Here is a 14911-nt window from a genome sequence, read left to right as displayed (position 1 = left end):
AACTTTTAAAAATACCCATAAGTTTTATTTTGTTTTAATTTTGTCCTAAAAGTTTTTTATTTGCATTAAATATACCCCTAACGGCTAATTTTTCAAAAAATTTAAGATCAATTCAACAATAATTTCATAAAAATAACCCTCAATACAAGCAAATCAAGCATAATTTTCATGCATTATTGTTAGATTGGTCTTAAATTTTTTGAAAATTTAGCCGTTGAGGTATATTTTATGCCAATCGAAATCTTTTGGGACAAAATTGAAACAAAATAAAATTTAATGGTATTTTTGAAATTTTTGTCAAACTTCAAGGATAAAAAGTATACTTTATCCTTATTTTAATATTTTATTTTAATTATATAAAGTATTTAAAATGTTTTTTATTTTGATAAATAATAATATATACTATTTCTAAATTTATTTCAATAATATATGTTAAAATTAAAATTGGACACGCTGACACGTGATGATATTTAACGTGTTCGAAGAAAAATTTTTTATTTTTTATTAAGATACGATTGGATACAACAATCACGCATGTCGAACAAGTATCGTATCGTGTCTGAAATGTGTCTACAACTCCGCATCAATAATTTAGAGAGCATTAAAGATTCCGAAAAAATTCATCTTTTGTCTCTGTCTCTTTGTTCTTTTATATATATATATATATATTGCTTTTATGTGCTTATTTTCTTTTAAGGTAAAGTATTTGATGGAGTTGCATATGAGAGTTCCATTTGATGGAACTATAAAAGATAATTAAGATTGTACCAATTCACTTTCTTATATTTATTAATAATCACCAACTTTTGAAAATTAATTTTAAATTCCAAAAGAGGGTGGTCTACAATCTGCACCTAACAACGGTCCAAAAGAGGAAAGCTTTTCTGTGATGGAGTTATCCCCAAATCCATCAGTTATAAATTCTAAAATAGCTAATGGTATTCTCTACCGAAAAAAAGTCCATTATTGCTGAGGTTCAAGAAACGCAGGGTGTTGGCAATAGAAGAGAATTCTCGGTGAAAAAGGAGATGCTGTTGTAAAATTAGTTTGCACTCAAATCAACATGTTCTGCATAGTGAACGATAGCAAAAAAGTTAGTTACGTCATCCCAGCGTTCAATGGAGGGTAAATGGAGGACCCTGAGTTGCAGAGGTTTTGGAGGGCGCTGGGGAAGCCATCCTTAAAGCGGTTAAGGGAGAGGTTGACATGGACGAGGCCCCATAGGTCCACTACAAGAAAAAACGTATTTATCGACGCAAAAAAATAGACGGCTATCTCTTCCATCGATATTTTTCGACGGCTTGCTGTCAATATTTTAAAAAAAATAATTAAAAATAAAATAATAAAATCGACAGCCTGGTCATCGATTTTTTGATGATGCATTAAATCTCTTTTAACTACCATCATATTGTCGACGAAGCGGGGGATGAAAATACTTTTATATTGAAATCGACAGACATGGCGTCTATTTTTATATTTAAAATATCGACAATGTTTTCGTCGATAAATTTGAACGGTCCAGATTGCTTTTTAAAATCAAATAAATGCTATGGATTCAATGTATAAAATAGACGCTAAAGAGTTGCTTTTTTTCAAAATAAAATCGACATACACACCGCGATTTTTATTGCTAAAAACACCAGCCCGTGCCCACTTCCCGCTCCAAGTTCAGAAACACAATTTTATCCTTTTCTTTTCTTTTCTGTATTCAAAAACACAATTTCAGCCCACTTCACGATTGTGCCGCCGTCACTCCGTTTGCTCGTGCCGCCACTGTGGCTCCTCTTGCTGGCGCCGCCTGTCACTCCGTTGCTGCCGTGCCGCCGTCGCTCCTTCTCTCTGTTGCCGCCGTCACTGCTCCTACTTTGGTCCTTCTATGCTCTCACTCAATCGAGCTCACAAGAACCAGATATCGTTTTCTCACTGTTACTGAACTCTTTTCAAAGCCAACTTCAGTTTCATTTGAAAATTCCCTATTTCAGGTGTAAACTATGACCTAATTGTAATATCCTGTTTTCTAAATCTAGAAATTCTAGTCATGTTTATTCTGGTTCCATTTTATTTTAAGAGCTAAGACTGGTGTGATGTTAATGTCAAGGAAGTGGAAGGTCATTGCTTCCAGTCATACATATCCTGGTCATAATTTGCTGCTTCATGAATAATTCTTAATATATTATTTCTCTGCTAATATTCTTTCTCTGCTTAATTTAAATGATTTTGGTACTTATTTTATACTCTTCTTTTGTACTGATTTTTGGTTAAGGATTTTGCTTTTGTTCTGATTTGGATTTTGTTTTTGTTCTAATTTGGCTTGCTGTTTGTCTCAAATAAATAATTTAAGAAAAACTTCTTTTCATCATAAGTGCATTATGAATTTTTTTTTTTTGAAAAAAAAAAATCTTTTGAAGAGCATTGTTTTGTTACTTGTGATCTATTTCTATGCATCAATTCTCATCCACTATAGTTAGTTAACGAATGAAGTGCTGGCTCTGTTATTTCTTGATTGAGTAAGAAGAAGGAGTGAGTAAGAAAAATCCCGCTTGAGCATGAGACTGAACCATTTTCTAAGTACTCCTTGAATCCTGGTGGCTGGTACAACTTTGTTGTTGGACTATTTTGCTTCTTGCAGAAACGATTTGCACAAATCACACCACTGATATCATAGTATAGACATATCAATCAATTTATGAATCCTCATAATAATTGTGTAGATAAATAGTGAAAACATTAATTTATTAGGAATCTAATTAAGAGTTAATAAGACTTGATTAAACTTAGGAAAAGTATAGTACATACAGCTTTTTTGAGATGGGGAAGGCACTTGACTGCATGATCTATGAAGATATCAAAAGCCATTTCATTGATAGTGTTATAAAGCGTTAGGAAGCAAAATATCATGTAGTCTGGAAGATTGTTAATGGTATTTACATCCCATCTGATATAAAAGCATGCATATAATAATTATTAAATTTTGCCGCATTAAGTTATTGTTATAAATATATACTAAATAATATAATAAAGCAACCTCTCAACAGCATCCGTGAAGAGAACATCAATTTTCTTTTGAAGTGGCTTGATTCTCTTTTTCATTTTTTTGCATTTGTTATTTTAAATTGGGTTTTTGCTAATAATCTTAATGAGTGGCCACTGTTTTCATTTTGCAACTTAGAGTGCTGAATTTAATCAATCATTTTGAATAGCAATTAGAGTGAAACTATGGTTGTGACTTCTGTCTTGTCAATTATAGTGAAAACTATAAAACATTACTATTGAGTAGATGTGCTTGCTTACTTAAAGAAATATTTTAATGGTTATTGTTTCTACAAATGTAATGTATTTTCCCTCATCAGTTTGATAGAAAAACGGGTAGGATCTTGAAGGGGTTTCATACTATGGTCCACGAAGTGATTTTTCTGGCATCGAGATAAGCAACAGATTAGTGGGAAACAAGAGAAGCAATTCTGATTCTACTTTTATGGGTTCTAAAAAGAACTAGGCATAATGCAGTTATTTTTGAATCAAATATAGTAGATGATTCAGTATAGAATAAGTTGAGCAAGTTTCCTAAATCTACAAATTGTATTCACTTATTGATGGTATTTTCTCATTTACTATTGTTGGCAGCTAAGAAGTTTGGGGTTAATGAATTTGTGAACCCGAAAGATCATAACAAACCTATACAAGAGGTTAGTTCATTCTAAGTTTTTCTGCATAATTATTTATATTTTCAGGGAAGAAAGACTAAGATGTTAATATTGCTCAACAGATAATTGCTAAAATGACCAATGGAGGAGTGGATCGTTATGTTGAATGTACTGGCAGCATCTAGGCTATGATCTCAGCATTTCTAGTTCTGTTCTAATCCCGCCACTTTCATTCCCTGGATTCCATTCGCAAGGTTGGCGCCATTCCTTCCCTTTCTTTTTCTTTCATTTCATCTGTTGTTGTTGTTGTTGTTGTTGTTGTTTTCGGAAGTGATTTTGAATTTTTGATATACTTGCTGCTTTGGTTCCGAAGAAAACCATGGCTATTTTGAGGAGTATCTTTTTGCATCTTAAATTAAGTTAGCCCCTTTTCTGATTGTTGAATAATACCAACTATGTTCTTAGATTCTTAAATTAAGTTAGCCCCTTTTTTGGAAGAGTATCCATTATATTTCTAGCTAATTGGATAACAGAATGAAGAAGAAGAAGAGAAGTGTGTTTGAAAAATCATTTTCATATGACTCTGTTGTTTGTTGTGTCATTTATTATGCATAAAGGGAAAGTATCCAGTGCAAAAACACAAAGGAAGCTTATTTCATTATATGCTTCAATCAACTACCTAATATGGACGTGGATGCGATAATTTCGTATTCAAATTATCCATCTATGGCTCTACTAAGGTTTGATTTGATTATGTTATGTTATAGGTCAGTTTTACTGGTTCGACGGAGACTGGCCGGAAGGTAATGATGGCGGCAACCATGAGCAATTTGAAATCAGTTTCACTTGAATTAGGTGGCAAGTCCCCAGTCTTGATCTTTGATGATGCTGATGTTGACAAAGCTGTTGACCTTGCTCTCTTTGGTACCCTACACAACAAGGTTTCATTTCTTTCATTCCAAGTCAACCCTGAAATCCTTTTTCTTGTTTTTCAAGGTATCTCGGTCGTCCCTAGTAACTGTTTATAATTTTCAGGGAGAAATATGTGTTGCATTTTTTAGAGTTTATGTTCAAGAAGGAATTTATGATGAATTTGAGAAGAAGGTTGTGGAGAAGGCAAAAACATGGTAGTAGGGGATCCATTTGACCCTAAAGTTCAGCAAGGACCATAAGTAACATAATTATGTTTACATTATAATTTAAGAATAAGTCTTTAGATAATAATAACTCTTCTCTATATATGATTTTTTTTATTATTTTAAACTGCAGACTAGTAATGTACAATTTGAGAAAATTCTGTCCTATATTAAGCTTGGAAAGAAAGAAGGATAGAACTGGGGGGGAAAAGATTTGGAAACAAGGGCTACTACATTGAGCCTACAATTTTTTCTAATGTTAAGGTGCATTTTCAACTCTTCAAGAAACATGAAAACTGGCCTTCTTTATTAATATTCGTAATTGCTTCACACTATCCATTTTAGGAAGACATGCTAATATCACAAGATGAGATATTTGGACCTGTCATGGTGCTTTCTAAGTTCAAGTACTAAGTACATCTAGTATTCTTTTTCACCCTCAATGTTCCAAAGCAAATTCTTATCTCTATTCTCTTTTATCTCGATGACTCTTTTATTAGTATATTCACAAGTTCACCTAACTTGTTAGAAAATCATTCTCGTAAAAGTTTAAGCTGTTAGATAAAAACAGATGAATGCTTTCATGTTAATAAGAATCGAACTTTAAACCTTTTAATATTATACTAAAAACAGGAGCATTGAGGAAGGAATTGAGAAGGCAAATATCAGCAAATATGGGCTAGCGTCGGGGATTGTGACAAAGAACATGGATATTGCAAACACAGTGTCAAGGTCCATCCGAGCAGGCATTGTTTGGATCAATTGCTTCTTTGCCTTTGATGTTGATTGCCTTTTGGAGGCTACATGATGAGTGGATTTGGAAGAGATTATGGATTGGAAGTACTCGGTTAGGTTATTTAATTACTTTATTTTAAATATTTTGTATTATTAGTGGATTGCAATTTAAACGAATATAAGTTTATGTTTAATTATTTATCTTATCTTGAGTCTTTATGTTAGAGGATTATTTATTATTTTAATAAGTTTGTAAACTCATTATCTAATATTTAGTATAAATTTTATTTTTATTTAAAAGTTTATTTGTCTTGTTATCTAATATTCTATATAAATTTTATTTATATATTTAAAAGTTTATTTGTATTAATTGTTTACTATTTTTCAAATAAAAAAAATTAAAACATATAACTATTAAAATCGACAGAAAAGTTATCGCTTTTTAAATTCAAAATATAGACAAAGAATTTGTCGGTATCCAAATTAATAAATCGACGGCAACTGTGTCGATTTTATTGAATCAAATATCGACGGCAATATTGTCGATTTTATTAAGCATATCATAGACGAAACTGTTGTTGATTTTATTGAATCAAATATCGACAGCAATGTTGTCGATTTTATTAAGCATATTATAGACGAAACTATTGTCGATTTAACTGAATCAAATAGCGAAAAAAATGGCGTCGATTTTTATATAATAATATCGATAGCAACGTTGTCGATTTTAGTAAGAATGTAGAATTTTCAAACTCATATTATAGACAAAAACGCTGTCGATTTTATTACATTATTATCGACAGCAAGACAAGCCGTCGATTTTATTAGAATTTTGAAAAACCGACAAGCTTAATAGCAACCACCTTCGCCGTCCATTTTGTCGTCGAAATTTAATATTATCGACGGCTTAACCATCGATTTGGCCGTCGATTTTAACGATGTTTCTTGTAGTGGTCATTGATCCGTGCATGATGAGGCTATAGAAGGTGTTGTGTGAGAGATCGAGGTGGTGGGTGAAGAGGGAGGGAGATAGGCGTCCGATGAGTTGGTTACCAGAGAGGCTAAAGTTGCGGAGCATCTTGAGGTCAATAAGAGTATGAAACTTGAACTCGCAGCCAAGGCAGAGGCGGTCGAGGATGATGGCAGTTACGTTTTTAGAGACTTCGTTGCGAACCACACCCTCCCAAGTAGGGAAGTTGGAGGAGTCGGCGAAGGCGGAAGGATTCCATGAGTTAAGGACGCGGTGGAGCCCATATGCAGTTTTCAAAAATATTATTACTCATTAATAAATACAGATAAATGAATTGGGACATTTTTTTAAAATATTTTTGACAGTTTCATTTGATGGAACTATTTTAGACAACTTCATCAAATACTTTTCCTTCTTTTAAAGTAGCTTTGTATTGCACTTGTATTAGGTGAGAAAATAATTACTTCAAAAAGGTTTAACTTATTAGGCATGTTCATTATTCTAAAAAAAGAAAAAATTTAGAAAATAATATTTTTATTAAAATTTGACTAGTACTTAACTAGTAAAAGAAAAATGAGTAATCTTATACCATTAAATAAATCTCACACCATTAAAAATACTAATAATAACTAATTAATAATTACAAATCACAAAATCTAAAATATTGGTATCAAAACTCAAGTTTTATTTTGAGTAAACACTCTGTGCCTTTGAGCTATTTGCACATGGAATACAAACGTTGCTTCTTATGTTAATTATCACTTAAGCACGAGGTGATTTATTTACTCATATTTAGTTTCTGAGGTTATTTTATTCTTTCTCAAATTCAGATTTTACATAATTTACATATATTAGTACTTAATGAAGAATTATTTAGTTAACTTGAACCAGCGTTATATAATAATGAATGAAATTATTAAATTTTATTAGAATTTATTAATCATTAAAATTCAATCTGATCTATATTGTGGAACTAATAAGACATATATTGTATATCTATTTATAGATTCTTACTTTTTTGTAACTTTTAGAACAATTTATACTTATAATAAAATATCTTTAAACTAGATCTCAAAAATTGGATAGGTTTTTAAAATGAAGTTGTTAAACTTCTAAACCTCTCAGCATCTTATAAAAAGATTTGAGTATTTATACTTCACATATATTTTTTATAAACGGTCTAATAGTAATACCGTAATTCTGAAGAAGTTTGACAAAAAAAAAAAAAATATCTAAAACTTTTAAATTGGTGAGTTATCAATCTAAGTCTTGCTTCACTGGAATAATGACCCGTAACCATAAATCCAGACACGTGATTAGTGCCATTTGCATAATTCCAAGTGTGTAGCCATGGACGCAACAACAAACAAAGAAGGACATAAAGACAATAAATAGAACATACTAATAAACACTCCTCTGTCCGTGATCTGAAACCTGTTTTGACAATCACAACTCACAAGCTAGCTACCAGCACCAATTAAGAGCCGTTCAATTCATATATCACTTACCATTTACCAATTCCACTTTGATAGTGTTATTGATCTTCACATAAACAAATATGTTTATGTTTAAATCACATTTAATGTGTTTCAAAAATATTTATAATAATATATTCTTAATTCCATGTTAGATAACCTCATTAATAAACAAAATATACATTAAATCTGCTACAAAATAATTGAGTACAAACTACAAAGTTTTCTCAATGACACAACCCTTTGTGGCCCAATTAACAACAAACGCATGTATGTCTTTTTGCTGCTCTTGATCTTTATTATTTCCCCATGACCTGTCTTCTTTGACAAGCCCATGTACGGCTTCACTAGTCCACAACAGAAAAGTCTTAACATGCATTTAATTAGTCTAACTCAAGACAAATTAAATATAAATTCTAAATATATAAATACACAAAAAGGGTTACCCTATCCTCTGATCTCTAATATTGAAGTCATTTTTATCCAAGCACCAACCGTTGTTATTGAAAACAAAACATAAATTAGATTCTTCGGAAAATTTGATCTTGTCTTAAAATAAACTTATTGATCAATGTAATAATATCATAAAGACATAAACTGAGTGATGATGACCGCAAAAGAGTGGAATATGAACAGGCATACCAAAGTGTACTAGAAGTCTCTATTACGAGTTGTGAGATGGATCGAGGACTTGCGAGTTGAGGTGGTTGTCGGAGTATTTGGCTGGAGCAATGGGGTGGTACCTACAAAGACACTCCAACACTCAAGTCATAATGGATCTGAGAGGTATAAAGTGTGTCGAATGAATAACGTACCTTAAGGGGCCTCTACCTCCCCTTTTATATAGCTAGTGGTAGTTATCTCATCTTATCTTATCTTGCTAAGCTAAGGGAAGTATTTGGATTCGAATGTTAGTTAGAGATTGTGGGCCGGTATGAGCTGTCATCGTCTTATCTTATCTGGCTAAGATAAAGGAGGTATTTGAATTCGAATGTTGGATCAGGATATTGGAAGTTATTGATCCGTCTTTGGGCCGTGAGGATGACCCAATCTTGGAATTGCCAAGCTGGTATTGTCGCACTCTATCGCGACTTTCCGGTCCCCGTGTATCGTTCCGATGGTGCCGTTATCGGCTTGGAACTTCATGATTTGGAACTTGGTGAAGATGACGGCGGATAGGTCGTTGGTCGTCTTTCTTTTGAGGATGATGTTGTAGGCAGTGGAGTCCTTGAGGACAATGAACTCAAAGAGAATGGTCTTCCTTTGGCTTCCAATTCCGATGGTTAGTAGTAATACTATGGAACCATCCGGTTTGAGGAAGTTGTCCTGGAGTCCAGTTACCCCGTTGCGGTGGGTTTGTAGATTTTTGTTTTGGAGACCCAGCTTGTCGATGGCTCCTCTAAAGAGGATGTTGAAGTCTGCTCCGGTGTCAACCAGTATTCTCTTTATGAGTCCGGTCACAACTTTTGCCGAGATGACGAATGGGGCTTCTTCCATCGAGGTGCCATATTGACAATCATCGGGGGAGAATGTGATCGCTTCTGCAACCAGAGAAGTTGGAACTTGGTTTCCTACGGCAAGGATTTCAAGATCTTTTTCTTAGTGCCGATTTTGACTTTTTCAGTGCGTCCTTTCCAGTGATAATGTTCACAATTATGGTGGGGTCGACCTCCGGACTTTCCTGGGGTGCTTGTCGTAATGTCCTCGGATTGCGCCCTTCACATTCTGGTGATCTTTCCTTTTCAGTTCTTCTGGGTTCCCGGATGATTTTGGCAAACTCAGAGAGTTTTTCGTCTCGGATGGCTTGTTCGAGGGCGTCCTTCAAGTCGAAGCAATCTTGGATTTTATGCTCGTATCCTCGGTGGTAATCGCAATATAGGCTCTTGTTGCCACCTGTCCGTTCCTTCAGTTGTCGCACCTTTGGGAGGATGTCTCGTTCTGCTATTTGGTGGTACATCTCCGTGATGGGAGCGAGTAGGAGGTTTAGTTTGAGAACTTTTCCACCTTGGGTGGCCGGTTGGTGTTTACGGGTTTGGGGTGTTCTTTCTGGGTCTCTCTTAGTGGCGGATTATTACGAAGTACTGTATTGTCGTGCTGCCATTTGTTGGCGGCCACGACTTGACTCACCTCTTTGTCGTTTATGTATTCTCTTGCAATGTTTTGAATTTTGTGCATGGTCCAGACCGACTTAGTGGTAAGGTGTTTTCGGAAGTCCTTATTTATGAGGCCATTTGTCAGATAAAGACTGACGACCGAGTCCGTGAGTCTGTCAACTGTCAAGCACTCATCGTTGAACCTATCGAGATATTTCCTCGTGGATTCATCTTGTCTCTGGGTGATTCTGAGCAAGCTAATGGGTGTTTAGCTTTGGTGATCCTGGTGGTGAACTTGGCCATGAACTTTTGAGAGATGTCGTGAAAGCTGGCTATGGAGCTGTTCGGAAGGGCGTTGAATTATTTGATTGTGGGGCCAGCTAAGGTTACTGGGAAGGCCCTGCACCGGACCGCATTGACGGCTCCTTCCAGGTTCATTCTGGCCTCGAAGGCCGTTAGGTATTCCTGGGGATCTTTGGTTCCGTCGTATCATGTCAGTGAGATTGTCGAAGCACTTCGGGAGTTTGGCACTCGAGATTCTTTTTGTGAATGGGGTGGCTCCCATTATCACGTGTTCGCTTCATGCTCGTTTTACTTCCTGATGGTGCCGTCAATCGTCTTCTCCGCATCAGTGTTTTGGGTCTTGAAAAACGCTGCGGTTGTGTTGTTTGCTGTGTCACTGTTTTAGGGACCTGTTGTTCCTGGTATCACGGTAAGATCGGGTTCTAGAAGTCGCTTGGCCTGCGTGCTCCAAGTGATACCGTTCTTTGGGCGTAACTCGGCTTTCAAAATTTTGCACCCTGAAGCATAGCTCTTGGATTATTTGGACTGCCTTCTCTCCCAAGCCGTCGGATGCCTAGGCTTCAATGGGTGGACGTAGGGGTGTTCGCGGTGCGGTTTGGTTCAATTTTTTAGAGAAAAATCATCCGATCCAATCGTTTAATTAAGCTGCGGTTCGGTTTGGTTCGATTTTTTAATCAAAATCATCCGAACCAAACCAAACCAATTGAAATCGGTTTGGTTTGGTTCGGTTTGTTCGGTTTTTTCAATCAACTCAAAGAAAAACCTATCATACCATTTCACAATCATAGAACACAAATACGCAATAACTAACAAAGGTCTTGGTCCAATGTTTCACAGTTATAGATAAAAAAAACTACATATTCTACTGTTTAAAGTGACTAATGTGTTAACAATTCAGCAAAACACAAACACATAAGAAAATGAATTCCTTATTTATTAAAAGACCATATATATATATATATCCAGGCACAGGGTTCTCTGGATTCTTTGAGGCCCATAATCCAACTCGCTCTGCTCTTGCTTGTTTTCCCACTAGAATAACAACAATATAAAGTTTAGATACATAGCTTTGGCACAAAGAAATGAAGGAAACAAGAAAAAGTAGTATATCACTTACTGCTTCTAGTTTTGGACTTTTGTCATAGGCTTAGTAGTGCCATGCTAAACCCTTCTTCAGCATCATTTCCTTATCATAAAAGAAAAGCAAAATGAGAAACTCAAAAGCAATCCTATGTTATATAGAGCTAATTGAACTAACATGTATTTCGTTATTATTTAATTGTATCTAGCTACATTAATTCAAGAATGTTCCAAAGGCGACCTTGACAAATGAATGAAAAATCGAGAGAAAGTACAAACCAAATTACCTGTGCAAAAATGCCATTATAGTAGAGATCACCGACACAACGACCATAGCGATCTTCTCCATATACAAGGACCCTCAAAGACTTTCCTTGAACAATCTTTGTTGGTTCATTTTTAGCATCCTTTCCATATGGCATTACACTTTCAGGAGCATTAATTCCTTATAGCAACTACATCAGCACACAAATCTCAAATACAGCATTTAATAATACATATTCAGAACCTTAACAATCAAAAACATAATTTCTCTACAACCAGAACCTAGAATCCTAACAATAAGAAATAATACACATTCAGAAGCTTAAACCCCCACATACAACAAACTGCATAAATAAATTCAATAATCAATAATTTCAAAAATACACTCAACATAGAACAAAAATTATTCAAAAAGAAGTAGTAAAATAATTTAACAATACCAAGTCAGCAAATCAATAAACAGCAAGAACGTCTCCTAAAAACACCACAATCAGAACCTAGAACCCAAACAATCAGGAATAATACACATTCAAAAGCTAAAATCCCCAAATACAACAAACAGCATAAACAAATACAACAATCAACAACAATCAGCAACAAATAAATGAACAATCAACAACAATCAGCAACAAATACATAATACATAGAATAGAAATTATTCAAATTAATACCTGACTTGGAGGCTCTATATCTGGTGTTCGGCGCTAGGAGGGGATGGAAGGGGCTGGTCCGACACTGGTGGGTGGCTGGTCCGGCACTGCTGGGAGGGGCTGTGCTCGACGGTTTGCGCTGTTGGGAGGGGCTGAACGTCGCTGATGGGTTCGCCGGTTCGCGCTGCTGAGAGGGGTTAGGAGGCGCTGCTGGGTGCGGCGAGAGAGAAACGTGTATGACAATATGGTGTGAGGAGAGAGGTGTTTTATTTGGCTATGGGATGACACAAATCGGAGGCACCGATTTGTTTGCATTGTTTTGTTTTTTAAACAAACAATCACAAATCGGACGGTCCGATTTGTGATTTCGAAAATAAAAAAATTTTTAATGTTGAAATCGGACCGTCCGATTTTTATTTTAACAAATAAAAAAAATAAAAAATACAAATCGGACCCTCCGAGTTGGAGTTTAATTTTTTCTTCAAGCAAATCGGACCCTCCGATTTGTAATTTATTTTTTTTATCAAATAAATCGGACAGTCCGATTTGAATAAAACACCATATAAAAAAAAACACCTAATTTTCCAATAACAATATATTATATATATATTTAATCAATATAAAAAAAATCAGCCGATAATGGTCTAATGGTTTTTATGGTTTTTAATTTGACCGGTTCGGTTCGGTTTGGTTAAGGTTTTCAGTATCAAAACCAAAAATCGAACCGAACTGCAAAAAAACAGCAAAATATGATTTTATTGGTTTTTTCGATTTTCGGTTTGTTCGGTTTTTAGTTTTTTCGGTTCGGATAGGTTTTGAACACCCCTAGGTGGACGGTTGTCCTCTTTTGGTTGCTGCTGGACCGGGGGTTGGTTGACGATGCACAGTGCTTGTATCCTCCCGTTGGTGGGAGGAGCGTTATCTTGTAGTTCGGGAGTTGGGCTTCGTGGGTGTGAGTCATGGTGGTGGCTTGAGGATTGCTCCTTGAGATTCTCCGTCATGCCGCCACGATTTGGCAGTCTCCACAGTCGGCACCAATGTACTAGAAGTCTCTGGTACGAGTTGTGAGATGGATCGGGGACTTGCGAGTCAAGACGGTCGCCGGATTATTTGGCTGGAACAATGGGGATGGTACCTGTAAAGACACTCTGACGCTCAAGTCAGAATGGATCTGAGAGGTATAAGGAAGAGGTCTTTGGCTCTCCTTTATATAGCTAGTGGTAGTTATCTCATCTTATCTTATCTTGCTAAGACAAAGGAGGTATTTGGATTTGAATGTTGGTTAGAAATTGTGGACCAGTATGAGCCGTCATCATCTTATCTTATTTGGCTAAGATAAGAGAGGTATTTAAATTCGAATATTGGATTAGAATATTAAAAGTTATTGATCCGTCTTTAAACTGTAAAAATGATCTAATCTTAAAATTATCGAGTTTAGTAACCGTTTCAAGAAAAGACTCGCAGATTGGTCCAAAACACAAAAAAATATCTAATTTAATTTGTTTGTTTCTTCCTCATAAGTTTATATATAAATAAGAGGAGAATTCCTTTTTGTAAGGTCCTAATAAATTTTCACAGTAAAAATTTATATTATGGACTGCTTGCTTGGCACGGAAAGATTTCAATATTGGATTTTTATTTATTACATATTAATTTTTATGCATATAAAACAAATCAAATTAAAAAATATATATGTAGGTAATTCTTTATCGTGAATTAACATATATAATTACTGTTTTTCCTTGATTTTCGTGTATCTTTTGATCAGTTGTATATGATAAGTGGTATAAATCTTTAAGCTAAGCTAAATAAATAAATTATAAAAAAATTAAAAAATACTAATGTCATGACTTGCAAAATGCAAAGAAAGACTTTGATACAACAAACTTGGAAAGAAAAGTAGAACATAAACACAGAAAGTAGAGAAACAAACTTCTCCAGTTACCTTGCTAACTCCGTTGTTAATTTTTATATGCTCCGTAATTTCCGGTTCCAAACTTCAACGCTTCACCGAAACAAAAAAACAAAGCACACGTTAACGTTGACTGCGTCCAACTCATCACCATGAACGTGACGAATCCACAGCCACCGGTTCCGTCGTCTCCGGTTCTGTCTCCCCTCGCTGATTCGCAGCGCAAGATTGCGATCGCTGTTGACCTAAGTGACGAGAGTGCTTATGCAGTCAAGTGGGCCGTACAGAACTACCTCCGTCCCGGTGACGCCGTCATCCTCCTGCACGTGCGCCCCACGAGCGTTCTCTATGGTGCTGACTGGGGCTCTGATGCTGGGGCTACGGCAGAGCCGGGAGAGGAGTCGCGGCGGAAGCTGGAGGAGGATTTCGTCAGCTTCACGAGCAGCAAGGTCAGTGACCTATCTCAGCCCCTTGTGGAGGCTGAAATTCCGTTCAGGTATGTTTTCTCATGGAGTTTTGTATTATATATCATAAACAGATTTCTTTTTAGGAGATTTTTTTTTTTATCAAAGATAGAAGACTCAAATTCGCAACCTCTTAATTGAGTATGGAAAGACTATGTCATTTGAAGTATAACTAATTACTAATT

General features: G+C 35.5%; 3 protein-coding genes and 1 long non-coding RNA gene across 14 annotated transcripts in view; 2 read left to right on the top strand and 2 right to left on the bottom strand.

The window, feature by feature from the left end:
- On the top strand, positions 1605-5727 carry LOC107629918 (aldehyde dehydrogenase family 2 member C4-like). Of its 11 annotated transcripts, none has more exons than XR_001618071.2 (8): positions 1615-1982; positions 3351-3686; positions 3767-3898; positions 4412-4585; positions 4680-4816; positions 4914-5044; positions 5126-5187; positions 5414-5727. XR_001618071.2 is itself a non-coding variant. In XM_021118343.1 (5 exons), the coding sequence occupies exons 3-5, from the start codon at positions 4329-4331 to the stop codon at positions 5461-5463; spliced, it is 294 nt and encodes a 97-aa protein (XP_020974002.1). In that variant the 5' UTR covers positions 1605-1982; positions 3625-3686; positions 4262-4328; the 3' UTR covers positions 5464-5727. The 11 variants fall into 11 exon arrangements, 5 of the variants coding, with proteins under 5 accessions (XP_020974002.1, XP_020974003.1, XP_020974004.1 ...); XR_002358971.1 differs by having other exon boundaries at positions 1619-1982; positions 3625-3686; positions 4680-4771; XR_002358970.1 differs by having other exon boundaries at positions 1619-1982; positions 3625-3686.
- On the bottom strand, positions 2496-3102 carry LOC110270017 (isoprene synthase, chloroplastic-like). The gene is made up of 3 exons (XM_021118346.1): positions 3026-3102; positions 2797-2935; positions 2496-2653 (listed from the first exon to the last, which is right to left on the bottom strand). Exons 1-3 carry the CDS (start codon positions 3088-3090, stop codon positions 2612-2614), a joined length of 246 nt encoding a protein of 81 aa, XP_020974005.1. The 5' UTR covers positions 3091-3102; the 3' UTR covers positions 2496-2611.
- Positions 11110-12585, bottom strand: LOC107634266. The gene is made up of 4 exons (XR_001618818.2): positions 12372-12585; positions 11724-11891; positions 11474-11542; positions 11110-11388 (listed from the first exon to the last, which is right to left on the bottom strand). It is a non-coding gene; the product is annotated as an uncharacterized LOC107634266 (long non-coding RNA).
- Positions 14197-14911, top strand: part of LOC107629919 (universal stress protein PHOS34) — a 2589-nt gene continuing 1874 nt past the window's right edge. The window contains exon 1 of the mRNA XM_016332862.1: positions 14197-14758. Within this exon, the coding sequence (XP_016188348.1) occupies positions 14415-14758 (344 nt within the window). The 5' untranslated portion in view covers positions 14197-14414. The remainder of the gene's footprint in view (positions 14759-14911) is intronic.

The sequence above is a fragment of the Arachis ipaensis genome, chromosome B03, assembly GCF_000816755.2.
Source record: "Arachis ipaensis cultivar K30076 chromosome B03, Araip1.1, whole genome shotgun sequence".
Classification (NCBI taxonomy): domain Eukaryota; kingdom Viridiplantae; phylum Streptophyta; class Magnoliopsida; order Fabales; family Fabaceae; genus Arachis; species Arachis ipaensis.
This window is presented reverse-complemented; position numbering and strand designations above follow the sequence as displayed.

What these genes read in the sequence shown, in the direction of transcription:
- LOC110270017 (XM_021118346.1), bottom strand. Translation starts at nt 3,090, where the DNA reads ATGAAAAAGAGAATCAAGCCACTTCAAAAGAAAATTGATGTTCTCTTC. An exon ending in TTCACGGATGCTGTTGAGAG is followed by an intron (nt 2,936 to 3,025) that starts GTTGCTTTATTA and finishes CTTTTATATCAG; the next exon opens with ATGGGATGTAAATACCATTA. An exon ending in TTCCCCATCTCAAAAAAGCT is followed by an intron (nt 2,654 to 2,796) that starts GTATGTACTATA and finishes CTATGATATCAG; the next exon opens with TGGTGTGATTTGTGCAAATC.
- LOC107629918 (XM_021118341.1), top strand. Translation starts at nt 3,594, where the DNA reads ATGGTATTTTCTCATTTACTATTGTTGGCAGCTAAGAAGTTTGGGGTT. An exon ending in ATAACAAACCTATACAAGAG is followed by an intron (nt 3,687 to 4,411) that starts GTTAGTTCATTC and finishes GTTATGTTATAG; the next exon opens with GTCAGTTTTACTGGTTCGAC. An exon ending in CCTTTTTCTTGTTTTTCAAG is followed by an intron (nt 4,641 to 5,413) that starts GTATCTCGGTCG and finishes TACTAAAAACAG; the next exon opens with GAGCATTGAGGAAGGAATTG.